The 27785-nt window shown below is 37.0% G+C and overlaps 1 protein-coding gene across 4 annotated transcripts in view; it reads left to right on the forward strand.

The window, feature by feature from the left end:
- TRAPPC9 (trafficking protein particle complex subunit 9) overlaps window positions 1-27785 on the forward strand; it is a 518594-nt gene that overhangs the window by 170564 nt on the left and 320245 nt on the right. For all 4 annotated transcript variants that reach the window (XM_042785807.1, XM_042785806.1, XM_042785809.1 and 1 more), the window contains 2 exons: window positions 11937-12079; window positions 25316-25426. In XM_042785807.1, coding sequence (XP_042641741.1) covers window positions 11937-12079; window positions 25316-25426 — 254 coding nt within the window. The remainder of the gene's footprint in view (window positions 1-11936; window positions 12080-25315; window positions 25427-27785) is intronic.

The raw sequence follows: 27785 nt of genomic DNA on the forward strand, positions 1-27785 counted from the left end.
ATCACTCAGTTTCAAGGATCTTTTATATACTACAACAGATTTTTTTCTGATTTGCTGGATGCATTATTTCTTTTTGAGGTACTTCAACTATTACAGATCAGGATTTGTTTTATCTTTTGAGGTTGTGGGTATAATTTTTTTTGGAGTGCAATACAGCAATATTATGAATAAAAGGTATATGAATAGTGAATGGACCTGGTTTCTTCAGGAGAGAATTTTGAACAGTAAATTAATTTGAGATCTTCAGGAAAGCATTTGTACTTTTTATGTGCCCTTTGTGTGGGATGCATTCGTGTGTTGTAAAGTGGAAACTCTAAATTTTGCTTACTTGGGTAATGGTGATGGTCTTGGACGTGTGTCAGACCATATGCCCATAGGGGAATGCATGTGACTGTTCCTTCTTTGTCTGGGATATAATCTTCATGTTATCTGGTATTTTAAAAGTTTGTAAACTTTGAAAAGTTAAGTTTTTAATTGCTGTTGGGGAAGCAGAGTAACTAATGCAGTTACTTTACTCTTCTTATTGGTAAATATAGTAAAACCAGAAATGTAACAGCAGATTTAATAATAGTAAGGTACTTATGTTGGGATACTTGAATTTTTTTTGGAAGGGCAGTCATGGTAAGCAAATCTGTCAGAATTCTTTGAAGCGTATGCCGAGCTTATGAACAAAGGGAAAATCTTTGACATGGCTTACTTGATTCCAAAAAGACTCTCACAAAAGGCTCCTTAAGAGAAGCAAATATGCTGTGAGATAAAAGTGGAGGTCCCATCATGAGCCAAGAGCTGGTTAAAGACAGGATAAATAGCTCATTTACCCACTGCAAGGTGGTCTTCAGCCTAATTTGTAGGGAATTGCATTGTGCCTCGGCATGCTCATAAAGCATCTGGGTATTAGGGTGTTTAGGATTGTATCAAAGTTTATTAAGGGTAGCATACATGAAAACCAATTTTTAAGGACTATTTTGTGATAGTGGTGGGTTGTTAAAATTTGAGAGGAAGATCAGCATTAATCCAGGTGTGCATTGTAAAGTAATGCACATGAAGAAAATTCAATCTTAACTGCTTGGCAATGGGCTCTGAATTAACCATTGCCATTAAGGATAGAGAAGTAGGATGTATGAAACATTCTACAAAGATGTTAGTTTAATTTGTTATAGCAATGCAAAAGGCAAACAGAATATTAGGAATAACATAAAGGAATAGAGAGCAAAACATAAAGTTTCTTCTGTGTTTACCCCACTTTGTGTGCAATCTCATCCTCCCTTTTTCTCACAAAGGACGTGATAGAAGGGAACTAATGTTGAGGAAGTTTGAAATAGTGTAGAAGTGTTTGCCTTGAAAAAATGAAACTGAGTAACTTAACTGTGTTACCCAGAGACTATAGGTTGTTCCATATGAGCCTATTGAGGCTTGGTGGGGTTGCTTTCAGTCTCTTCCCGGGTAGGAAGGTTGGAGAAGAAAACTTGCACTCACACTTAGAATCTTTAACAGTGTTATACAACTTCCTAAAATTCTCATTTGCTTAACTCAAAATATACACTGAAATATAATACTTGATTGCTGAGTCTGCAGTAGCAAGATGTGGTGGATGGCAATTAAAAAAAGCAGTGTGCTTACTCTCAAAAGTGAGAGTCAACCTGCTTGTTGATGAGTAGCAACATTGATCAGATGTGTCATTCTTAACCAAGGAGTCCCTTCAGCAGCACTTGTTTTTGTTCTTTTGCTGATGTTCTTTCTGGGGTTGTGAATGTTTTTATACCATCTTGTTATTTTTTCTACGATTCCATAACATGTGGGGGGGTTTATGCTGGATACATGTTCTTTGCACCATTATGCCCAAGAATTGGTTTTATCCATCTCTCATGGATGTGTTATTTTAGTCAGAAGATACTTGCCAGCATCTTGTGCCTTTGCTTTTGGGTAGCCTGCTAAAAGGTGTAATGAACAGGTTTCAGTGGGGAAATACATTCAGTGATGCTTCTTTACAACAACCAACGTGTTACGTAGCCATTGCTAGGAGAACCAGACTGACTTGTTGGTCTTCACATAGAGAAATTTCTCCTTTGAAGGGTGTGTGTGATTTGTTCATCAACATCTATCACTGCATTTACTCTCCTTTTGTACCTTCCTACTTCGGAATCGGGGCAGGATTTCAGAATGAGAGAAGTTATTGAGGAGCATGTGTGATGACTTGCCCCTCCATTCCTTCAAGTCCTCTGCGAACAGAAAGCAGGGCTCCATAGTTTCCTAGCACATGTTTTTCTAAGAGGTTGTGCAGTTTAGTGTCAATAGACAGAAATCTCTCAATAGGAATGTTCCACATAGAAGTTACTTGTATTTTAATTATTTTTAATGTCGCATCTGTATCTCAGCCAAGAATGAGATTCTATGATAGCTACGGTCAGCAGTGCTTGTATCTAAGTTAGCAGAGGTAAAACCTTTGAGGCAGTTAAGAACATGTATCAGCCATTTGGGCATTCATCTGCAATATTACTGCCCTGGAGGCCTGGATGCAATTTGCCTTTAATTAAAGAAAGCAGAAATCTGTGATTAATATTACAAGAAGAATTATGTATTATATCCTGAATATTTCCAGAGGGGAGTTGAACTCTAGGTGGGAATACTGTCCAGAGGAATAATGCTGTATACTCCTCTTTCTCCTATCTTTTGGAAGTAACAATTTGTGTTCTAGCTAAAAAATGAACACAAAATAACTTGTGAATGTGTGACTGCAATAGCTAATTAAAAAGTGCACAGTTTAATGCAAATAAATGCTCTTCAGTAAAAGATTGCTGTATATTGTATTTTATCTGTCAATTTGTATATGTTTGTTAGAATGACCTTTGATTCACCCTATTCGTTAATGCAGAATGACTATAGCATGCCTTCCTTTAAACTTAATATTATTCTACTCACATCTCTGTTCTCATTATAAACATGGCTATTTTTAGCTAGCACAGATTCAGAATATGCCTTGTAAGCTTAAGGGGGATTTATTGAGCTCCTGTGTATATTCACTAGAGATTCCTTGTTGAAGCTTACTGATTTAGGATTGGAGAGGGGTAAAATGTACTATTTAATTCCCAGCATATGCCTGCAGGATCTATATTTAGCTTCAGCTACTTGTCGTTGCCATTGTGCTGTTTTTACAAAGGGGTGCAGCAGTTTCATTGTTCAGGGGCTTAACTAGACATAATTGTAGATGGATGAGCTAGATAAACATTGGTGCACTGCAAAAATTGCTACTGCAAGTCAGTGTGTATGCTATAGGTGTACTTGAGTAAAACTGCACTAGAGCATGAACACAACAGGCACCTTGTTCAATAGACTGGTTGTGCAAATTTACCTGATTAATACATGTGTTAAAAATTCTATTTAATTTTGCTTTAGACTGATAAAGTACTTTAACAGGAATAACAGTGTGGGCTTTGTTTGTATTTGTACATAAAAGGGTATGACTTACTGCAGTGGCACAATTTATTTCATTGCTTAATCAGTTGTTAAGAATTTTATCATAGCTTTTGTAGTTGCCATATATATTTTTAATGGAATACAGAGGAGAAAAATTAGTATGGTGATTGCTTGCTGCAGTTCAGTCCTAGAGGATGATTACATATGCACTACAAGATGATTACATATGCATATTCTTATTATAATGCATGTATCAGGACTCTTGCTATCTATTACTATACTATTTGGTTCTTTAAGGAACAGTATCTACTGGGAAAGTCTCCTTTTCCAATTTGAGGAAAATCAGGAATTCTGCCTTGATCAATTAAGTATTCCAGTAAGTTTAGATTTGCGTCATGATTTGCATTCAAAGAAATGTATAGGTACTTTCTGTCCTTTCTTGGCTGGTTTAAGTTCTCCTTAAAAATACAGACTTTATTTTGTAGCTAAAAAAAGAGTTGTTGCATCATTTCTAAAAATACAGAAAACCTAAAGTATATTTTCACAGAATCATAGATAGTTTGGGTTGGAAGGGACCTTAAAGATCATCTAGTTCCAACCCCCCTGCCCCGGGCAGGGCCCCCTTCCCCCAGCCCAGGGGGCTCCCAGCCCCGTCCAACCTGGCCTTGAACCCTTCCAGGGAGGGGGCAGCCACAGCTGCTCTGGGCACCCTGGGCCAGTGCCTTCACAACCCTCACAGGAGAGAATTTCTTCCTTATCTCTAATCTAAATCTACCCTCTTTCAGTTTAAAATTGTTACCTCTTGTCCTGTAACTATGCTCCCTGATAAAGTGTCCCTTCCCATCTTTCCTGTAGCCCCCTTTGAATACTGGAAGGATGCTAGAAGGTCTCCCCAGAGCCTTCTCTTCTCCAAGCTGAGAAACCTCAACTCCCTCAACCTGTCTTCATACGCGAGGTTCTTCAGCCCCCTGATAAACTCGCTCAAGCAGGTCCATGTGCTTCTTATGTTGGGGGCCCCAGAGCTGGACACAGCACTGCAGGTGGGGTCTCACCAGAGTGGAGCAGAGGGGGACAATCATCTCCTTTGACCTGCTGGCCACACTTCTCTTGATGCAGCCCAGGACACGGTTGGCTCTCTGGGCTGCGAGAGCATGTTGCTGGCTCACAGTCAGTTTTCCATCCACTAATATCCCCAAGCCCTTCTCCGCAGGGCTGCCCTTCATCCACTCCTTGCCCAGCCTGTATTTGTGTTTGGGATTGCCTGGGATTGATTTTGTGTATCAGAAAATCAGGCAGGTTAACCGTAAGTGAAAAGACTAATACCCTCCAATGAGAAAGATAGCAATGAGTAGATCTCTTTCTGCAAAGTTGCATGATATTACTGCACACTCATTTCACCAATTATTTTCATGTAAAAATTGAGTTTATGATATAATTCAATTTCTGTGAACTGTAGTATGGTTCATATTTCATATATGGTTATTTATGTATTCCACTTCTGATTTTAATTTCTTGTTGTGGACCTTTCCTGGGCAGCCTAAGATTTGTGATAGATACTGAAGACATCAGGGAGGACTACTTTACTTTCAGTTTTGGATTAATACACAGCTTGAAATAAGCCTTGTGAGTTAAAGACTTGGTGCTCTTCTTACCACAAATGACATATTACACTTCTCCCAAATGTCCTTTCAATACCAGTATTTTAGGTAAAGAAAGGTCTAAGCGTTCGAGGCAATTATGTGAATCCTGCATGGAAGAATCTTTGAAAATATCAGCATCCAAGTCCCCGAAGACTGAGTTTTGCAGTAAGAGACTGGTGCAAAGAGTCATCATAGAATGCTTTGGGTTGGAAGGAACCTTTAAGGATCATCTCATCCAAACCCTCTGCCATGGACAGGGTCACCATCCACTAGACCAGGTTGCTCAAAGTCCCGTCCAACCTGGCCTTGAACCCTTCCAGGGATGGGGCATAAACAATGCTAAGAAGTGTGTGTATCTCAAAAACGATATAGTATATTGTGAGAGCATTTGGATTTCAGTAATGCTGTACTTTGCTTAGCTCTCATCAACCGGGAGCAATAAAAATACAATGCTACTTGACATTTAGTTGGAGGTTTTCTTCTATTAGATTGGAAATTTTTGACCTTCCTAGGAGAATTATAGAATCTCTAGCTAGTCAGCAGTTTCTCTGCTTTTCCTCTTTAGTGGTGTGGGGGTGTGAGGTTTTTTTTTTTTTATCCTCCTGAGAACAAGTGGGCAGGAGGATATTCAGCTTATGTACATAAGGGCACCTGTTGCTTTTCCCAACACTGCTGTTAAGCCTCATTTTGTTTATACAGACTTTATCCTTTAAGCCTGATTTTTATACAGACTTTATCCTTTGTCAGGTTACCCTCTGAAATCATGGACTGTAGGCTCAGTGGTGGGAGAAAGAAGCTAAAATTCCAAGTATTTGTCTTTTGTTAGACTACTGTAAATTAAAACTCAAGAAAGCATTAATCTAAATAAATTTTGATAACCAAATGAATACATAGGCAGAGATGTGTGCATTTCAAAATTCCAGGACTGAATTTTTTCATGAGATCAACTCTAAACATAGACAGTCTTTGCAGTAACAAATCAGTCGAAGGAGTGGAAGCTTGATGTATTTGTATCCCATCTTCCTCGGTTTCAGCTACATAGGCGTCTCCATTTCCATCTCAATGCTCACATTCTGCTCTTTCCCTGAGAAAAGATTCAACTGTGTATGATGTACTACATTTCTGCATGAACCGTGTTTCTGGAGCAGCATGTCTCCGTCTGCTTGGATTCAGAAGCTTGCAGTCGCCAAGACTGGACCTTTTTGCGTTTGGTCCAGTATTGATTTGGCCAGGTATTTTTGATAGTAAAGATGGGAAATTGAGGTATAGAGCCACATATAGAAGCAAGGATAAAAAATTTAGTCTGACTAGGGCAAAAAACCCTACTCCACTCCCTCATAACCGTATGCTCTATGGATGGGGTAAACCCTGCAGCTTCTTAACATGAATGAAGGTGAGCAAATAGGACTGGCCTGAGGCAGCGAGGAGGAGAAGAGGGCTTGAACGCACCATTTGGAACCGTGGTCTTCAGCCTGATGCATCACGGAGACCCTGCGGGGCTGGGTGAGTACCACAGCCCTGTGGAGAGCTCAGCCTCCTGTCCCAGAAGCAGCGGGGAAGCTGTGGAAGGGCAGAGGCCTGGAGATCCCCCCAGTTCTGTGCTGCGGTTCCCAGGGAGCTGAGGCCGTGGGACGCCGTCTGTGCCAGCAGTGTTGGCGCTCCGAGCGCGCTTTCGGCTGGCTGCCTCTTTGCTGCTCTTCCTAGCATATTTATCGCTGGGGTCACCTGCTGCTGTTGAAAAGAGTGGTTAATCTGAGAAACTCACTTTCTCTTCGCTGCTGCCAGATAATTTCATTAGTTACAGTTAGGCAGCTGAAATTCCTGATCCATGATTTATTTTCACAGTCCTCAAAGCTCTTAAAAGAATTTAAACATGGCATCCAATAGAAGAAATTCAGAAATTAATTTTGTAGAAGGAGATTCTCTGTGAGAGGGATATGATGATCTAGTACATTTTCATTCCTCTTTATTACTGATGAATATCACTGGTTGCCCACCAGGGTTGAATATGGGAGTAGAATGGTCAGAGAAGGAAAGAAGTAGTAGAACAGAGAGAATTTAAAAAAATTGGGGTTTATAGTCTATTCAAGGAAGAAAAGCATAACCCAAAAGCAAAAAAAAGCATCGAATGAGAAAAGGGGTTTAAAGCCGGAAAGATCGACTAAACACTCATTAATGCATGGAGCATGTCCTGCTAATGCTAATTTGCATGAGAAGCAGATCAGGAGCATGATGGAATTTGGGAAGAAAACATGTTTACTGTTAGGCAAGTAAAATTTTTTTTTTTTTGAAAGGAAGGCGTATTTGAAGATTACACACCTAGAATAAGTTCTTGTACAAATTTCAAGCCCTAATCCCATGAGGAATAACAATCATTAGTAATAATTGTCTTCTTTAAGCAGTCCAGAAACTAAAATGGAAAGGTTTTAGTCTGATTTTATATATTTTTAGTTTAGTCATACTGATGCCTTTTTTTTTTTTTTTTTTAAATTTTATTTTTTAAAATGTTGTATCTTAATGGAGAGCTTGCAGTGGTACATTCTGGTATTTCTTCATAGTTACTGCAGTCAGTATCTGCAGAGTCTCAGGAGCAAACTGCCTGTAGCTAAGTACTGGCATTTCATTGTGTATTACATGTTGAGATCTACTTAGTGTCATTTTTACTATATTAAGGGAATTTAGAAAAGACCTGAAAATGCAGTGTATGTGAGCCTTTCTTACGAAGTATGATTTGTTAATTTAATTATGGAAAACACTGAGAATAAGTATTTGAAAAATTGATGTTCCAGTTTGGAAAAAATTTGAGGGCAACATCTTGCTTTGCTATCTGAAACAGAAAGTACAGTATGTGTGGTGATGCAATACTGTAACAAGAAATATTATAAGACAGAATCTTTTGGTTCTTCCAGTAGCAAGATATGCACAGGGATAAAATCAGAGTTATTAGTGTTGCTAGTAAAATTCTTTAGGAATAAAGAAACAAAGAATAAAGAAACAAATCTACTAAGCAAGATAGATGATGTGAGAATTAAACCCAGGAGCTCCTGATTTTAATTGTTTCCAACTTTGTAAATTTTACAAACCCCAGAATTTAGATACATAAAAATATTTTTCAGCAGTGAGGAAGGAATTATATGAACATTTTATTGATTCTTTACCCATTAACAATGTATCACTATAAATTTGAGGTTCCTGACTACTAAATTGCCTACTGTGTATATCATTCTTGCTGTTGGTAGTTTCTTTGTTGATTATATCTGATGTCGCTCTTCAGTAATTATTCCTGTTTTTTTTAAAAGAAAATTACTCTTTTAATGTTTTTTATATCTTGAAAGATTTTTTCATAAAAAAGCAGTCTAATTGTGAGAGGTGCTAAAATTAGATTAATCATGTTTATTAGATTATTTTGTGTTCTTCATTGGAATGTTTATTTTCCTTTACATACAGCATGTAATGATTACATTTCTGCAGGTGGATTCTTATATCCTTTATAGTTACCTTAACATACTCTTGGTCTAAGCCAATTTTTGGAACTAAAATAGTGTTCTTTGCTACATATAACTTTGAACACTATTTTGGGGTAGAGCTTCTTGACTTCTGTAGTCAGTCATCCCTCTTACTTGAGAACAAGCATACAGGAAGATTGAGCACCCTGTTTAACTTCCCAGTACACGAAATCCCATTCCTCACTGCTATTTGCCCCTTCATTTGTATGTTTCTTGTGTCATTGGCTGTTTTGGGGAGTTCTTTTCCCAATCACTAATGTTCTAGCTTCTGCCTAAGTAGCAACATTCTGTAGAATTATATGGAAATTCTCTGTAGATTTTACTGTCTACTTCTGGATAGGAAGTACTGTAGTATTCCAGTAGAAATAATCGATCTGAGTTGCAGATTATAATTGTTTGAATTAGCAATTAAAAATCCATATATGAAAGTTAATACTGTTCAGACAGAGACACTATTGAGGGATTGGCAGAAAATTACTAACTGTTGTCGTTCAGTTAGGAAACTTTAATGCCAAATGTGTTGCTTTTCATTAGTGGCTTAGTATTATTCAAACAGCAGTTCTTTTATAATTTGCCTTTTAATTCTGTTATATTAATGAGTATGGGAAGAATTTCCATGAGCAGATTGGAGAGAAAGATTTAAAAAGAAACCCCAAACCAGTACCTGCTCTATGTAGAAATTATGTTTGAGAACAAAATGCATGAGAAACTAAAATGGTAATTTTTTGATTTATCTGTAAAATATTTCTTAGTAGGCGGTATTAATGGCTGGTGCCATTGGTTAAGAGTCTTGTCATCTGGAACTTACACTCAGAAACACTTTCATCTCCTTTTATTCATCAATAGAAGAAAGGACCAATGAAGTAGTGAAAAATTTATTAAGCTGAAATCATCATATAGGTTAAACAATTTATCCAGATTTTCACTATTGTGTTTCCAGAATGCAACTTTGTTAAAAAAGAAGAATCACCCCTCTCCCCTCCACTTCGAGCCCATAGATATTCTGAATTCCAGATGTGTTCGGTTAACAGTAGGCTTCTTTTCCTGGCTACCTGCTTTGAGAGGCCAGTGTACTTCATCCCTCCTTCCTTTTTTTTGTTATGGATTATCTGCAAGCAAAAGTTTGTAGTGACACCTTGCCGTTTATTTTTGATCTGCAGTGATGCAGTTTGCAGAAATCTAATAAATTCTATTGATATTTTTAAAGATAAATAGAACCTGCAGCTCAGCCTTTTATTTGTATAGGTTTGACAAGACCACTGGAGTAAGTATACAACATCATTTAAATAGGAGGCTGTAGCATTTGGACCATTCTCTGCAGGTGCTGTGGGAGAGAGTGGTAAATTGTTTTAAATTGGAGCTTTGTAAATTTATGAAAGTGTAGGGGTTTATTTTTTTTTGGTTGTTGTTTTGTGTTTTGTTTTGTTCTGTTTTGTTTTGTTTTTTTCCCCCCATCCTACAGATAGAAAATCAATCTTTCATATTGTATGGGGAGTCCTTTTCCCAAGTATGTGTGTGTGTACAGGGGTTTAAAGGAGATTGAATTTGGGTTATTTTTGCATTCAGTTCATATTATATGAATCCTAAGCAATAAAAGTTTCTTTGATAACCTGAAGGCTCCTTAAAACATTTCCTTCAGTCATGCTCCCCTGCTACACATACGTCTATAGTCTTGATGAGAGGTCTGCCTGATGTTTTATGTTTTTGCATTTATGTACATTCCTAGGAATGCTGCAAGATATCATGGCCAGAGAAAGAATATAGATTTTGCTGTTCTGTGATTCTCAGAGATTCTAAAAATCTCTTGTGTCCTCACTGTTAAATGCCCCCAGTTAGATCTTCCATTTTGGGTAAGAAGAGATGTCCTCCTGCTGTCTAAATTAATAGAAGACCATTAGGTTTTCTTTTTCCTGTTCTCTACCATGAAGTGTGGGACACACACAGGGTCATCAGCAAGTTTTCTTTGACAAATTCGTCACTACAACAGGGACCAAGATTATGATGATACCCTTAAACTCTACTGATCATCAATGGCAAATAAGGGTTGTATTTTTTAGCCTTTCTTCTGGAGGTTTTTCATTTGGTATAGGATGTTAGGAAAGGTTTTGCATCTGGAATGATAATGCTCTGTGACCTTTCAAACTAACATTTGTTACGTGTTTACCTGTAATTATATAGCACTGGGCTTAATAAAGCAGCTTTGTGCCATGGTTCTGTTTCATTATCCATGGATCTGTACCACAGTAACTTTCCCAAGCAGGATACTATATTACAGCAATAATACAGAAAATATATAGCTAGAGTTTTCACAGATTTCCTAATTGCAGTGGAGGTCCATTCTCACATTATGATGTAAATAGTATCAGATCCCTGTACTGACGGAGTCTGGTTCTAATTTTTATTAAATGGACCAGCTGGTTAATTAGAATGAAGTATGTTTTGAATGGGTCTGTGCTTTTTTATTTTTGTATTTAATGTTGATTACCTCTCCTGACATAACATAAACATGAGTTCATTAACTACAAATTAGGAATTGACATAAACAGAGTAGATGGGTATGTCCACAGTGCCAACTGAAGGTTTTTATTTGTATCATAAGGTGTCTCTTAGAATTTTAATGAAACTAAATTATGAATTGGAGTTAGCCCACTTTACTTAAAAGCGAGCTGGAAATTGGCAAAACTTACAAGTGTGCACATACAGCAAAATATTGAACTCTTGATTTTGGTATTTAAATCACTGGATTGTGGTTATTTAAAGCAATCGATTGTATCTGTGTTTGTATTCCTTCATCCACACTTAGAAACAGAATGGTATCAAACATGAGTGTTTTATTGTAGTTATAAAATCCTTGGATTTTTCCTTAGAGCTGTTAGTTAATGGAGATGAGTATATGTTTACGGGGACTTGTTGAGAGCAGATGCTTTTAGTTTTGTATAATCTTCACTTGTCCACACTCAAAAACTTTAAAGGTTTTCCATGTGATTATGAAGGTAATGATGTGGTGAATATCATTCGAGAGTATGAAAGAGCATATAATTTAATAAACCCTGAAATCTTCTAAACAAAAATAAGCTCTTAATTTTTCTATGTTAAATGTGGTATGAAGAGGAATTATGTAAAGGGAAGTCCAGATGACTTTGGTCTGTACTCTTTAGTTTTTGAAAAGATCAGGGAAAAAAAGAAACGGTTTACCTAAGATGCAGTTATTTGTTAAATTACTGTTTTTTTTGAGATAATAGAATGGGTGGGTTAGGAAAGCAAATTCTTGAGGGCAGAGAAACTTTATTGGTAAATTACTTCTATGGTCTAATTTAATTGAACTTGTGAAATGCACAGTAATGAAACCTAGCTAATAAGTAATTTATTTCTCTAGACACTGGAAGCCATTTTGAATTTTAAGTACTCTGGTGGACCAGGACATGCTGAAGGATATTACCGGAACCTTTCGCTAGGCCTTCATGTAGAAGTAGAGCCATCTGTTTTCTTTACACGTGTCAGTACCCTTCCAGCAACAAGGTAAGCCTTGTTTTGACTCTTGTTTATTTGACTCACGGTCTCTGTTATATTGGCTATAACTTAAAGACCATGCTGTAAACTTTCAGTATCATCAGCAACATGTAGGTAAAGAATTATGTGAACAAATTTTCAAAATTCTTCATTTAAGAGTTTAGCCTCCTTTAACTGTAGGCTATGATTGAAGCAATCCTTGTGCAATGGACAATTTCAGAGGTTCAAACATTTTTTCATGATGGTTTATTTTACAAGGGACAGGATATCTCCTGTTTATTGTAAAATTTGATGACTTCTTTCTATATCTATTTGCTTATGTGGTGTGTTCTGCATTGTTTTGTGCTTGTCTAACAGAATCTTACCTAAAACGCATGTGTAAATTATTGTCTTTGGATGTGAGGAATAAATTGTAATCATTCTCTCCTTTGGTGTTTGCTCTCTCTTGTAAGACACAGATTAGTTTCTGTCACTACTATATAGTAGTGAGTTTTAAAAAATCATGGCAACATGTCATGGTGGTCAAATGCCATAATCACAAAAATATGATCGTCTTAAAACTTCTCAGCCACTCAGTGAAGTCCGTTTTAATTTTTCTTTTTTTTTTGCTAAAATTGTCTGGTTTTGCTGCTAAATACATAGTTCCTATTCTGTATGCTTTTATTTTTGTATTGCTTTACATACTGCTTAAACAAAGCAGATTTTGCAAAAAATGAATTATGTAAATTGATGATTTTCTGATCCTTAATCAACAAGTTTTTGTTAATATAAGTTCACCTATGCTGGTAGTTAAATACTTTACAGTCTTTAAATATTTGTGATGTATTCAAACTCTGGCAATTCCAGAGATGGCCTTTGCATAGCTTTCATTCAAAAGATGAATAAGTGAGGTTGGGTTGTTTGGGAAGAAAGAAGACTGAGAATGGACTTTGATTCAGTGTGCAAGTTGGAGAAAGTCTACAGCAAAAAGTTTGCTAAAATTTGACTTACGCTATAGCATAACTTTAAAGAAACTCTTGGTCTTGCTGAAGCCAAAGAGAAGACTGACAGGGGACTTAAGTTTTGATTGTATAAATGGCACTGCCAAGACGAAAGGTATCTGTTTTTCACAGCAGGTAATACAGCAAATAATGACCTTTTCATATAGCAAGGGAATTTTAGGTTAGGCAAAGATAACAAAACACTGAAAAAGTTTTTGTAACAATTGTTTAAAAATGAGGTGAAAATTTTTTTTTTTTTTTTTAATGGGTAGACTCTGTCTAGCTCTTACAAGAGTGACCTAAAACTATATGGCTTTATTGGTAAGCAAGCTTGTCAAACATTTTGCTGCTTGAAAGTATAGCTTAATAGGCATCATTTTATTCTTTTAGGACCTGCTCTAGTGAAGTAAATCTAATGCTACTTGCAAAGTCAGAACACAGTATCCAGAACAGCTGTTTGCAAAATTCCAGGGAGCTTACAAATGATATTCAGTTTCATCCCTGCAATGGCACATTCTTGGGCCTTTACAAGGTTTTTAAGGTTTAATGAGTGATGTCTCTTTATCAACCTGGAAGTATGACAGCATCTACTTTAAATAGTTTTTGAAAAGATTCATTATACAGGTTTTAAAAAAACCCTCAGTTTGCATTTATTATTTGCCTGTATAGTCCTCTTCATTCAGTGTCAAAAATGTCCTTTGCACTCTGTCTATATATACTTTTAAATGAACAGCGTGACTGCTCTTTCATTCACTGCAATTACTTTCCTATAGTCACAGAGTAGCTTGGGTGTGAAGCTGAGAACCTTCCATAAAAGCTTCAAATACAACATGATGCTTTTATTTGAAACTCTCTTGTTGGTTAGCTGGCTTTTTGTGCTAGGTTTCTCCAGCTGTGTTTTGTGTAAGACAAGGTTATCCTAACCCTGTCTTGTCGGTCTATTCTCAGGAATTTACTATGTATGGAAAGTATTTAATCCTGAAATCTTTAAAAATAGATTGAAGTGCTAATTCAAAGGTAGAGTTTCGGCATTGTTCAGCTGTGTACAGTTTCACGAGTCTCATAGCAGCAGGTGCTATATATAGTGGCTCCAATTCAACCAAGTACTTCAGCTCATATTGTATGCATTTGCTTCGTTCTTTGCTTGTTTATCATACTGATCAGCATTTAAGTCAGTGGAAACTTTAAGTGATTTGCTGATTTGAGATGTATTTACAGATGTGACTGCTTTTAATTAGGGTGCCTTAAAGCTTTACTGAGTTGGGGGAAAATATTGTAATATTTACATTTCTTTCAGAAATGTTTTGTTGCAAGACCTGTCAAAAGGCTATTAAAATCTTTTCTTTTTTTGCTGTTACATTAGGTATGTACTGTCTGCTAAGTCATGAATGCATTTTGTTTTTAAGTGCTTATTATCCCTTGCTCTTTGTTCCATATTATTAGCTTTAGTGATCAGTAACACCATTCCTGTACATTTGTTCTTCCCTGTGTTGATTCCCCATGAGGAGAAGTCATTTGTCATTTGATATTATGTTTTAGAGTGAAAAATAGCAGAAACATGTAATCTTCCAATCTGCTAAGGTTAACTATTTATTGTTAAATGAAACAACGTTTGTTTTTTGACTGTTGATCATCTCTGCCAATTTCTAAGACTCAATGACAGCAACCTGTAAGTAAAATTTTGTACTTTTACTTGCTCTGTTAAAATCTGGAATCTGATTTCCTTTTGATTTACAACTGAGATTTCATTGCTTAAATTCTATCTGAAGTGCTGAGCTATTTTTGTTTAGTCATTATAAGAAACTATATTCTGTGATGTACCTTCTCAGCTGTCATTTCAGAATGGAAGTTATCATTACTTCAATTTTCTGGATTCAATTTCTTCCCTTTCTTTTATGTTTTTGTTGTTTTTATATTACATTTTACCTCAACAAAAGTGAGAAGCAATAGCTTACTCGCTGATGGACTTGAAACGTCAAAGCAAAATAAAAAACTTTGAACATTGATTCTTCTCGTAGGCCTTTACTGAAAAAAAAAAAAAAAACAAAACAAAACAGGAAAAATGCTAATGAAATCACTTCCCCTCCCCTCCGCATTGTAACATAAAGATGATGGTTTACGTAAGTCTTCCAAACTTCATTGTTATTTCTTTTATTTAGCTGCTTGAGCAGATATGCATGGGAAATAACATGGAAACAACTGGGGGTTTTGGTTTGTTTTCTGTTTTTCTAAACACCTAGCCAAAACTATGTCTTCCAGTCATTCACAGGTTTCTGCTTTATAAGGAGAAGTTTCATTAACTGCACCTTCAGTGTAACTTAAAATGCATTTAATCCTGACAAGAGGTCCTTTTAACCTTTATCTGTGCTGGTCCGTAGAGGCATCGTGGTTAGCTTCGTGCAGCCCAAGCTGCAGTGCCTAATCTGTTGCCTAACTCTGATTCAGATATCACCTCTCCTGTTGGAAGAGATGATGTTCTGTCAGTAAACGGCTGTACTCTACTCCAAGGCTTTTCTCTGGGTATATCAACCTAAGCTCGCTCAAATGCCTGCATCTGAAAAGACTGTCAGAACAGCCTTGTGCTGGGAAATTGCCTCTGATCATGCTACCTGTAATCCTTGATGCTGCTCGTTTGTGCTTGCCCAGAAAGGATTGTCCCATAATTCATAACCAAGCATGTAGGTGTTTAAGGCAGCCCAGATATAGGATACAAGAGATAATGAATTAATATTGAAACTTTTCCCAGTCTGTCCTATAGCTCACTGACCTGCAGATCACTGAAGTCTTACGGGGATTCAGAGATCTACTTGCTTGACTGTTTACTTAACATAAAATACAGATAAATCTATATAGTAAAATTGCATTCATTGTCTTCTGTAATCAGGCGTATCATGTTAGTTGATTCCTTATCAGGTCTTAGCCCCAAAACTACTGGTGTGATTTCAGTGCTCAAAACAGTTAATTTACCCCCAGATTATAGACTGCTGGTGGAGATCTGATGCTAACGGTTCAGTGGAAGGAAAACATTCTGTTGACAGCTTCATGTGATATACCCTTCATTTTGACATACAGTTAGCTCTAAGAAAGTCTGCCGTTGAAGCTTGTGCTAGCTAGATTGTCTTGCTCTATCTCCTTTATATGTGTTGATTCTCTCAAAGGCATTGTCTACCAATTTTGGTGGGTACCGAGTGACCTTTCTTATTGCCATTATCAAAGAGCAGAGAGCATGAAAAATGCCAGAAGAAATACTGCTTCACTCCACACATCTGGTAAGAATTCAAGTGAGACGTGCTCTGCAGGCTGTGAGGTGCCTGTTGGTCTCCTTGTGTCCCTTGCCGTTATGCCATCAGTACAAAAGTGTCTTAAATAAGAGCCGTATACAAAGGTTGGAAAATCCTGGTCTTGCTTATTACAAGGGTGGTGAGATTGTCTGAATTTGTAGATGAAGTCAATGCATGGTGCAACAGGAATGCTGCCTTCACTTCTGGGCAAAGTTAGGAAGCCAGATATGTAAGAATATTCTTACCTGTAAATTCTGTAAATTCTAGATGATTAACAAATTAAATTGTTTAATTGTTTTTAGGTAGCAGACTTTCATTCCTCTCTTAAAACCACCATATAGCTGACGACATCAGCTGCAGATCTCTTTTGGCAAATGCAGAGGCTTAGACTCTATTCTTGTAATTGAGTCAGGGAGAAAAAAAAAAAAAACGGAACTGCAGAGGGTCTGACACCATTAAATTCAAAGTGTCAGTTCATCTAAATGTAAGTTCAAATTAGTTTGCCTTCATACCATTAATGTATATAATTTAATGAAATGTTTTAGTTTTGTAAAGAAGGATTCAGTTCATGATAAAGCCTGCATCATGCTCCCTAGTCTAAGATCTTCCATTGTTTTGTAGTTAAGGTTAGGATCCAGTTTATCCATCTTGGTTTCACTGAAGTGTTTGGTGACTGAAAAAGAACAATACTGACTATGTTGAGGATTCTCAGGAGATCCTCGGTTTGGTCGGTAGAATTTTGGGTCATGTTCTAACAAACATTCTTGTTATGCAATAAAAAAGTTCTGTAATGCTTTCTGAAACACTTTTTGGTTTTATGTAGCTGAATTTTTAAATTAAATGTTCATATTTGCTACCTTCAAAATGAGAATCAGCTACCTACTGACAGTCAGCTTTTTCTCATTATTTTAGTGTTCAGATGTCATAGAGCTTTGAAGGGTGGAGAAAAACATTTTTTGGTTGGGTGCTTGAAGAGTAATCTGTTTAGTTGGAGGAAGGCTAAGGTACGACCTATTTAAAATGAGTGGATATTTCTACATGGAGAAAATAATGAGTATTAAATTCACTGTTCTGTTAATGAAAAACAGTAATAATAAAAGCCCCTCAAATGGAAACAAGGCAGGTTCAACTACAAATAAAGCTCTTATTCTGATCAATTAGACAGATAAACCATTAGAAAAATCTGTCAAGCAATGGATTTAATAACCAGTTTTTAATGTTCTCAGAACTGGATGTCTCTCTAGAATATATTCTTTATTTATACACACACCATTGAGCTCAATATAGATTCTATGGAGTGGTGGTAACCCATGACGTGTGGGAGGTTACATCCAATAGTTAAATCATCTTGCTAACAAACTCTGCTAATGGTATAATGTTACAGGGGGTTCACGGAAGAGCAGCAAAAAGTAGCTTAGAGATTGAGAGAATTGATTTTTGAGATCAAAATGTTAAATATGTACAGTTTGGCACATGAAGAAGTGAAAACATAAATCTGCAAATATTTATAGATGTGCTGGGAATATTTAGCATAATTTAAAAGGTTTACGATTGAGAGAAGTCAAATGAGGACAGTTCTTGGAATATGTGAAAAGACCTTTTAACAGTAAGATGGGTAATATGACTTAATCACCTAAGGTTAGTTTCAAAATCTTCAGTTTTAGAGAATTTAATAAGTTGAATTAAAGAAAACCTATTGAAAACACAGTAGCACCACAAAGGTGCTCTAGGTTATTGTTCTGCTCTGTTGCTCTTTGTGTTTGTCAGGGGATTTTGAAGAGTAGTGTTGTCATCTGGCACGCCATTGCCTGTCATCATGTCCAATGCTCTTCCCTTTCTGATGTCTGGTTTTGAGTAGGGGTTCCTGTTTAAAGAAAAGAACCAAACAAAAGTGTGGATGTGAAAACACTGCATGATTTCAGTTGACGGGGAGACTGAGCTGAGTCAAGATGTAGATAACTTGCCAAACCCCCCTGAGCGTTTCTTGTTTAAACTGACTTTGAAACTAAGCTAGAAACAGAACTGCAATAAGATTATTCACCTAAGTGAGCCATTATTAGAGCACAGCAACTGCATCTGGTTTTTAATACTGTATTAAATGTTACTCAAGAATATCCTCTACTATTATTTTAGAGTGGATTGGAATAGTAATTGCAATACCCCTGAAAGAAATTTCTAGATCACAGTGTAATTGTCTTTTGCCTAAAGTTCCCAAGGCCCCAGTTTTGTGACTATTTCTGGAATCATGACTGGTAAGATTTTAAAAATACAGCATGATTCATTATGTCACTAACTTTTGTTTGTGTTATATCCTGAATTCTGCAATTGACTATAACAGAAATTTATTTATAAAATAAATCTTCAAGACACTGTTGAATTAATTTTCAATAAAAATTAAGAATCCTTATTTTTTATTGTTTGAAATTAGTATTGACTTAAATTTGCATGTTTTTCTGACACCTTCAGATTCTAAATCAATCAGTGTTCCCTTGTAATTCTAGTTTTCACCTGTACAACCTTCTGATGTGCATTGTGTTACCTGCAAAAGAAAATCTTGAATGTGAAATTTGTGATAGATTTTTCCAAAGGAAAAATCAGGGAAAAATAAGGGAGATCATGGAAATGGAAAATGTTTCCAGAAGAAAATGGGAGACCTGGTTACCTGGGATTTGAAGAAGTCTGAGGTACTCAATGACTTTTCTTGTCTTCACTGGCAAGTGCTCCAGATACACCGCCCAAGTCACAGAAGGCAAAGCTGGGGACAGGGAGAATGAAGAACCAGCCACTGCAGGAGATCAGGTTCAAGACCGTCTAAGGAACCTGAAGGTGCCCAAGTCCATGGCACCTGATGAGATGCATCCATGGGTCCCGAGGGAACTGGCGGATGAAGTGACTAAGCCACTATCCATTATATTTGAGAAATCATGGCAGTCTGGTAAAGTTCCTGCTCACCAGAAAAGGGGGAAACATAACCCCTGTTTTTAAAAAGGGGAAAAAAAGAAGACCCAGGGAACTACAGGCCAGTCAGTCTCACCACTCTGCCTGGCAAGATAATGGAGTGAATCCTTTTGGAAAGTATGTTAGGGCACATGGAAAATAAGGAGGTGATAGGTGACAGCCAACATGGCTTCACTAAGGGCAAATTATGCTTGACAAATCTGGTGGCCTTCTACAACAGGGTTACAGTGTTGGTGGATAAGGTAAGAGCAACTGTTGTTATATACCTGGACTTGTGCAAAGTGTTTGACGTTGTCCCACATGATATACTTGTCTCTAAATTGGAGAGACATGGATGTAACAGATGGACCACTTGGTGGATAAAGAATTGGCTGATGGTTGCACTCCAAGAGTTGTGGTCAATGGCTTGATGTCCAAGTGGAGACTAGCTATGAGTGGCATTTCTCAGGGGTCAGTGCTGGGATTGGTGCTGTTTAACTTCTTTGTTGGTGACATGGACCCTCAGCAAGTTTGCTGACAACACTAGGCTGTGTGGCGCAGTCAAGATGCTGGAGAGAAGGGATGTTATCCAGAGGGTCCTTGACAGGCTTGAGAGGTGGGCCCAGGCAAATCTCATGAAGTTCAACAAGGCCAAGTGCAAGGTCCTGCACGTGGATCAAGGCAATCCCAAGCAGAAATGCAGGCTGGGCGATGAGTGGGTTGAGAGAAACCCTGCGGAAAAGGACTTGGGGGTATTAGTAGAGGAAAAACTGACTATGAACCAGCAATGTGCTCTCACAGCCCAGAAAGACAACCATGTCCTGGGCTGCATTAAGAGAAGTGTGGCCAGCAGGTTGAGGGAGGTGATTCTACCCCTCTACTCCACTCTTGTGAGACCCACCTGCAGTGCTGTGTTCAGCTCTTGGGCTCCCAACATAAGAAGGTTATAGACCTGTTGGAGAGAGTCCAGGGGAGGGCCACGAAGATGATCTGGGGCTGGATCACCTCCCCTATGTGAACAGGCTGAGAGAGTTGGGGTTGTTCAGCCTACAGAGGAGAAGGCTTTGGGTAGATCTTACAGTGGCCTTTCAGGACTTAAAGGAGGCCTACAGGGAAGATGGGGATGGTGTCTTTTTCAGAGTGCAGTGATAGGACAAGTGGCAATCATTTTAAACTGAAACTTAAACTGCAAGAGGGTAGATACAGATTATATATAAGTAAGAAATCCTTTACTGTGAGGTTGGTGAGGCGCTGGCCCAGGGTGCCCAGAGCAGCTGTGGCTGCCCCCTCCCTGGAAGGGTTCAAGGCCAGGTTGGACGGGGCTGGGAGCCCCCTGGGCTGGGGGAAGGGGGCCCTGCCCGGGGCAGGGGGGTTGGAACTAGATGATCTTTAAGGTCCCTTCCAACCCAAACCATTCTATGATTCTATTTTTGGTATTCTTCCACATAGGCTCTCAAACCATTGGTTTGTCCCAGGTTTATTTCCTTTCTATTAGCAGTTGAAATGGCAGATGGAAAGAAGAGTAAAACCCTTCCAAGAACTTTTGTTCTTTATCCTGATGTTTATATACAGTCCAGCACAGCTTTATTTCCTCTTCATGTAATTTGGACTTTTAACATAATGCAATACTTTCTACATCATTCCATTCAGAAAAGAGTTACTGTGTTTGTGGTGTCTGCTATATTTTTTCTGGATAATTTTAGATTTTATTTCCTAGGGAAGTTACATTTATATCATCACTTTAACTTTTTCCCCTTTTCCCCAGGGACATTTTGACTAATTTCAGCCAGCTTCAGGGAAAAGTTAAATATATTCCTGCAGATTGGTAACTGGACAGAGAAGAGATATCCTAGTTTATGTCCCAGTGAGGAAAGGCAGAAGCAGGGGCTCAGCAGTTAACTGCTCTGTTCCCTGTGCCAGTTGGCATGGATGAGCTCAGGGCCATCAAACACAACTGTGCTGCCTGCCGTGGTTAATGGACAGGTGAGAAAGCTGTGGATAGTTTGGTGGGGTGTATGATGAGGAGATAGGAATGTGGATATAAGGGAGTTGAGATTTTTGTGGTGCAGTAGTGTATTTCTGTCCTGAATCTTCCAGAATAATCCATGAAGAGTGGATTATTAGGGTTTTTCAGAAATGGAAAACTCTGTAATAATTCATACTGTTTTCTTAGATGCTTATAAGTCCTTAAGTATATAGAATAAAACTAGACGATATTTAATTTTTTGTGCATTAATCTGTGATGATACCATCCTATCTTCATAGATGGTTTAGAGGGAAAAAAACCGCCACAAAACCAGAACACTCAAACACAAACTTGGATTATTTTAGATGTGTTTCACCCAAACTTTAAAAAGGAGCTAGCTAGTAATAGCAAAATGACCCCAAAACTCTATAAAGATTGAGTAGGTGTTGATGACCCTGCACATTGTGTGAAATGTTGAAGATGGAATTCTCTACATTCTCTATGTTGAATGGTAACTAACATCTACTTCACTAGACTGAGAGGACTGGAAATCCACTCAAAGTGGATTTTTTTTTCCCCGGTAACTTACTCTGTACCTCCCTCCCCAACCCACTAAATATTTAGTGTAAACTATTACATGGTGGTGGATAGTTTGGAAAAGGAAGAAGAAACTGTGTAAATGTGGGTTAGTCTTTCCCAGTTCCAGGAACCCCTGTGGCTTATGACTGGTATTTCTCAGCCAGAAATTTCACTAGGCCATTATGGTATATAACTTAATCATCTTTAGATCCATTTATTATTTTGAGTGTTTTAAGTTTTTTATAAGCTTATAAGCAACGGATTGCTGACTGGACTTATATGTAGTAGTTCAGAAAATCATACTGGAGTTCCTTTATCACACTTGTGTGAACATGATTTGCCTCTAAAATCTCATTTACTGACACTTTGAGATAGGTTCTTTAACTCCTATCTTGCAAAGGATGGCCTTCTGTAAATTCACCAGTAGCAAAAATCTATATAAATAATTAATTTGGCTTTCTTGCTAATTCTTTGCTTTGCTGGAACTTTCACTTTCCCCCAGATCATGTCAGCCTCATCAGTTCTATACAGTCCTACCGATTGTAGCATTAGTTAAAATTAAAAATTCATGCTAGTTTTCAGATCTTTAGCAAATTGCTCTTTAACAACTTGAGGTTTTTTTTTCTTTTTAATTTTATCATGGTGTTTCCTCTGAGTTTCCAGAGCTTATGCTTTGTCCTGTTTTCCTTACTTGGTTACAGCTTCTGGTATTTGAAGCTTCCTGTTTTAATTAAAATATTTTTGTAACCTTTAATTGTGTTTGTTTTGCATTTCTCTAATAGTGTCTTTAGTGTCTTTGATAATATCCTGTAGTTACTCTAATGCTATCTTTTTATACCTGTGTCTTATTCTTCTAAGTTTTCAAAGGACTGTACTAATTCTGTAACTTTGATTTTTATTTTTTTTATTAAAGATTCCCCTGGAGATTTAACTTAAAATTGACAAGGAAAGAATTATTTCTCCTACATGTCTATTTTGTGTAGTGTTTGAAGACGATGAAATAAATGTCATGGCGATGAATGATTTTCACTACATAGTCCAAGAGCTCATATTTGGGAATTTTTATTATTAGTGATGGTGTTTAGTCCTGAAGGGCTGCTGCTTGTATAGGTCCTTTATATTTATGTCATGAATTGTTTATTTACAAAACTTTAGTTCTGCTGCCAAAAGATAATGCACGAGACTTGAGTTTTATTTCTGGCAATTGTTTGGTTTTGCTATGGGATAAATAAGAAATTCTTTCCATGTTGAAATTTGTAAACACAGTCTACACTAGAAGTCTCTCTTGCACATCATAACTTTGTATCTACTGGAGAGGCAGGAATTTGCTTGTGTCTTTACAGGTCTTGTCCCACTCTTGCAGTGACGAGATAGAAGCCAGGTTTTTTTTCCCCTTTCAGTTTCATTCCTTGCTGGTAACAGGATAGCTACCTTCTCAAATAATGCCCTTCCAGTTAGTTTTTTTTTGGTGAGCTATTAAGGGAGTTTCTAATAAGAGCTATGACTCCTTATTTGTTCTAAATTCTTGAGTTTTGACATGTTTGCTTCAGGCACTCTGCTACTTTTATGCATTCTTCTCTGTGTTCAGTATTCATTGGGATTTTACCCAAAGACAGTGAGAACCACAAGACATTTGATAGACTTATAGAATGGTTTGAGTTGGAAGGGACCTTAAAGATCATCTAGTCCCTACCCCCCTGCCATGGGCAAGGACACCTTTCAGTAGACCAGGTTGCTCCCAGCCCCGTCCAACCTGACCTTGAACCCTTCCAGGAAGGGGGCAGCCACAGCTTCTCTGTGTCAGTGTCTTACCACCCTCTTAAATATGTTATCACACAGGTGCTACCACTGTTGCTGATGGGCTCAGCTTTGGTCAGCAGTGGGTATGTCTTGGAGCCACCTGGCTTTACCTCTATTGGACATGGGGGAAGTTTCTTGCAGCTTCTCAGAGAAGCCACCCCTGTAGCTCTCCCGCTACCAAAACCTTGCCATGCAAACCCAATACACTCCTGTATATGCTCTGAAAATGGTATCTTTTGATTTTAGGATGAGAGTTATTATGAACCAGAGAACCGGTTTCCAAAGTAGAAGAGCAGTTCTTAAACTCTGCCACGTCTTGAGTTTAATTGTCTTTGGAATAACTGTGGTTTGAGTTCGATTGTATATTATTATGCACTAGGATAAATAGACTCGGCTGTCTGAGGCACACAACTGTATCTTACTTAGTTTGAGTATGCATATTGTTCAAAGGATGGCTTTGATGACTCTCACCTTACCAACATCTTCCTCTTTTTTTCCTTTTGGGGAGCTTATGATTTGAAGAGAATTCTCTCCAATTAATGCTGCTGGTGGGTTTTGCTTCTGACACTAAATACAGGTTACTTTTCCCTACTTATTGATTCCGATAGCAATTATATGGTCCGTAATCTTTGCACAATGGCTATACTACTTTTTACTGTAATTCACAATAAGTCACCTAATTTTGGTATTCATGCATTTAAACTTCCACGTCATTGATAGCTAAAGTTAAATTGCAGTGACAATTAAGGCTGGGATATTTCTCTGTTGTTAAGTAGCTTCTTAGGAAGTTTTCAATTTCAGAGTAGACTGATGAAGCAGTATTGCAGCTTTATGACTGTTTGGCATTTTGGTACCTGGTTCTGATATTTTCCCATGTGGATCATATTATAGTCACTCAGTGCTGCTATTTGTGCTTAGTTTCACAAGGAAGAAAAGTTTATAAATAAGAATAAAAATTTACAATAAAGTTTCTTCTCTGTAGCTTTGTCAGTATTATTTCCTAAGGTTACTAGGAACACAGTTGGTATATTTATACTGAATGCTTCTAGGGAAATTTGGATTTGAAAAATAGTAGCTGACAAATACAAAGTTTCCTGTGAGTGGTGCCATTGTTTGCCTTTCTTACAGAAGGGATGAAGTCAACTCTCTCGGAGTAGTTGTTATCATGGAAAAGTACTCTAGTTGCCAGCTTTCTTTGGTCTTCAGACAAACCAGCTATCGTAGTAAATGGAATTGCTCCCTGACACTGGGCAAGGATTTAAATTTTTGTTGTAAACTTCTTTCTTAAAAAGATAATGTCAGGCTAATTTGAAATAATAAAACTGTTTCATGTGAATGCTCAAAGTACTGAAAAAAGTCTGTGACTTTTTCAACAGAACTGAATCTGAAAGCTGCAGAGAATATATACAGATGATCAAATGCTGTGGGGCTTAATATTGTGCAGGTTGTAATTGTCATGAAACTTTAGGATCTACGCTTCTGTCTAGTTTTAGTGAAAACTAAAAATAATCCCGTTATTAAAAAAAGTTATTTTTAGTAAAAGAGTAACATACTCTTAGGGTACAAAATGTGTATGTGAATGTATGTATATTTATGCATGTGTATTTATATTTATATATAAATACTAATTATTATACATGTATAATAATTCTGTGGCGTGTTACTGAAATTGTGATATTCTTTTTCCCCCCTATATGAACAGCACTCGACAATGCCATCTACTTCTTGATGTCTTCAATTCTACAGAACATGAGTTGACCATCAGTGCTAGGAATAACGAAGATTTAATTCTGCATGCTGGGGAGTGTCAGCGGTAAGTGCCTTCAGTATTAAAAGGGCTCTGGTTTTAATATTATTATTTATTTATATGCATTTGATGATATTTGGGGCCTATTATTCTCTTTAAACATTGTACACATGTCAAAGAATATAAGAGTTTTTCTTTCTTTAAGTTATGTCATTGAGTCCTATCAATATAGCAAGTAAATTTATGTTGTCCATGAATCTAATATTACTGGATATAACAAAATAGTTGGTTCTGAGGTGTTCAGCTCATATAACTAATTTTTATAGAATTTAATATAATGTTCATGTACTCTGAATGTAGTTCTGATGTTAAAACCTCATCTCGCTAGTACCCTTTCCTCGTTTTAAGTAGTCATTTCTGTAGTTTCTCAGACATTTCATCAGTTTTCATAGAAGGAAAACTACAGGAAAGAAGAATAGAATTGAAGAAAAAACAATCATGATCTTTGTGGAAAAAATATTCTAGATTAAGTAGACTGTTATGTGCATTGGTTCTTATAACACCACTGTAGTGATGTAAAGGTCATTTTGTAGCTAACTATAACCATGACTTGCCATGATATATCTACCTAGGATTCCTACTGCTGATACTTTAGGTTGCTTGGTTTATCTCCTTCAGATGATCATTACATTTAGTTGACACCATTTTAATCTTAAAAAGATGAGACTGTGAAAAAGGAAATGTTTCCCTTTGGTCATGGGCTATCTGCACAGTTCTCTGGAGGAGTTGTGCTGCAGTCTTAAATCATGTAGTCAATTAACTTATTTAGAGAGTGATATTTTCATGTCTTCAAATCTCAGTCTGCATATTGAGTTCAAAGTAAAAACACATCAATTGTAAAGCATGTAATTGACAAAAGAATTATAAAATATGTAACAATAGCAGTAAATTCAGAATGCTTTTTGCCTTAGTGACTCTGAAAGCACAACCATGATAAAATACATTGACTCAAACCAAGGCTGAATTTTCTCAATTTTTCTTTATTAAGGAATGGACAGAAATATCAGTAACATACGAAGCTTGTTGCTTTTATTTAGAAATAATTGGGTTATTTTACTTTTTAAAAAGCAGTCTAAATCTTTACAAAAATGTTCATGTTCTTATCCATACTGTTTTTTAATTTTGTTTTTAGGTCTCTTGCTGTTTCCCATCATTTTTGTAGTTGGTAAACTCCTTGAAATTTTTCACTCGTATTTTTTGGGACAATATGTAACAAGTAGAAATAATGCTACAAAAAAATTACTTTGTTCCTTGACTGAATTACTTTTATTTTCCTATGGATTTAATAATTTAAGTTTAAATATCCCTAAATCATAATATTGTAATGGATATAAACCCTTTCAATAAGTCTTTTGAAACAGTCTTTTGTCAAGGTGGAATGTGTATATGTTGCAAGTATTTAAACCTTTTAAGGATGGTGATTTTTATTCTTACTGAAAAATACTTTACTGTTTTACCCTTGGTTAGAAATTGTACTGAGTTTTCTATCAGTTCTAAACTCATTTGTTACCTATTTTTTAAATGGTAAGTGCTTTTAATTGTAACAATGTGTATACAGCTCCTATGTTACTTAGAGTTTTAATTTTTATTTTGATCTATCTACTACAGAAACTTAGGTGGAATATACATTGGGCCTTAAAGCCAGGTTCTTCCTCCTAGCAAGGGGCTTTTGTTAATCTTACAAAAGAAGGAAAAACAATAAAGTAAATAGAGAAAAATATCAGAAATCTTCCCCTTTTTTGAACAATGGTTCTAGATCTTTCTAATGTAGGATAATCATTCTCGGGAGTTTGTGTTTGAACCAAGTGTTTTCAGTCCAAATACACAATGCTTTTCAAGAAGGCCTCCTCTTAGATTTTCCTTTTATCATTTTTGCTTTGGACATTGATTTTTGTTAATATCTGTTTAATATTTAAAGAGATGCTTTTCAGTCAAGTTCAGATTTTTTTCCCCTTCCCTGTACCTCCTTGATTTCGCCCTCATTCTTAATGTTTTTCCGATTCTTCTTTTATTTACGTTATAACTTCTTTGCCAGCTCTGGTCACTTTGCTTCCTTTTGTTATTTACTCTCCCTCCATTCATCACCATCATTTTGAAATCTCCTGTCCTGACAAAGTGCAGATAGCAGGAAATTGTTTTCTTCATTCCTGTTCTTACTGCTGGAGACTCTAAGTGTTTTCATGTTCTCTGCCTACAGACCTACAAAGAAGAATAATGCTGCATCTAGCTTATGCTTGCCTCTTTGCTTCCCATTTAGTATGTTTAGAAAGTAAAGTAACTTGGAAGTCTCTGATGTGTTGCTTCTCTTTTCTATATTATGGAAGCCATCACTGTAGAATGTAAGTTTTGCCCTCCTGTACCTGGT

Source organism: Tyto alba, unplaced genomic scaffold (genome assembly GCF_018691265.1).
Source record: "Tyto alba isolate M040663 unplaced genomic scaffold, T.alba_DEE_v4.0 Super-Scaffold_9, whole genome shotgun sequence".
Lineage (NCBI taxonomy): Eukaryota > Metazoa > Chordata > Aves > Strigiformes > Tytonidae > Tyto > Tyto alba.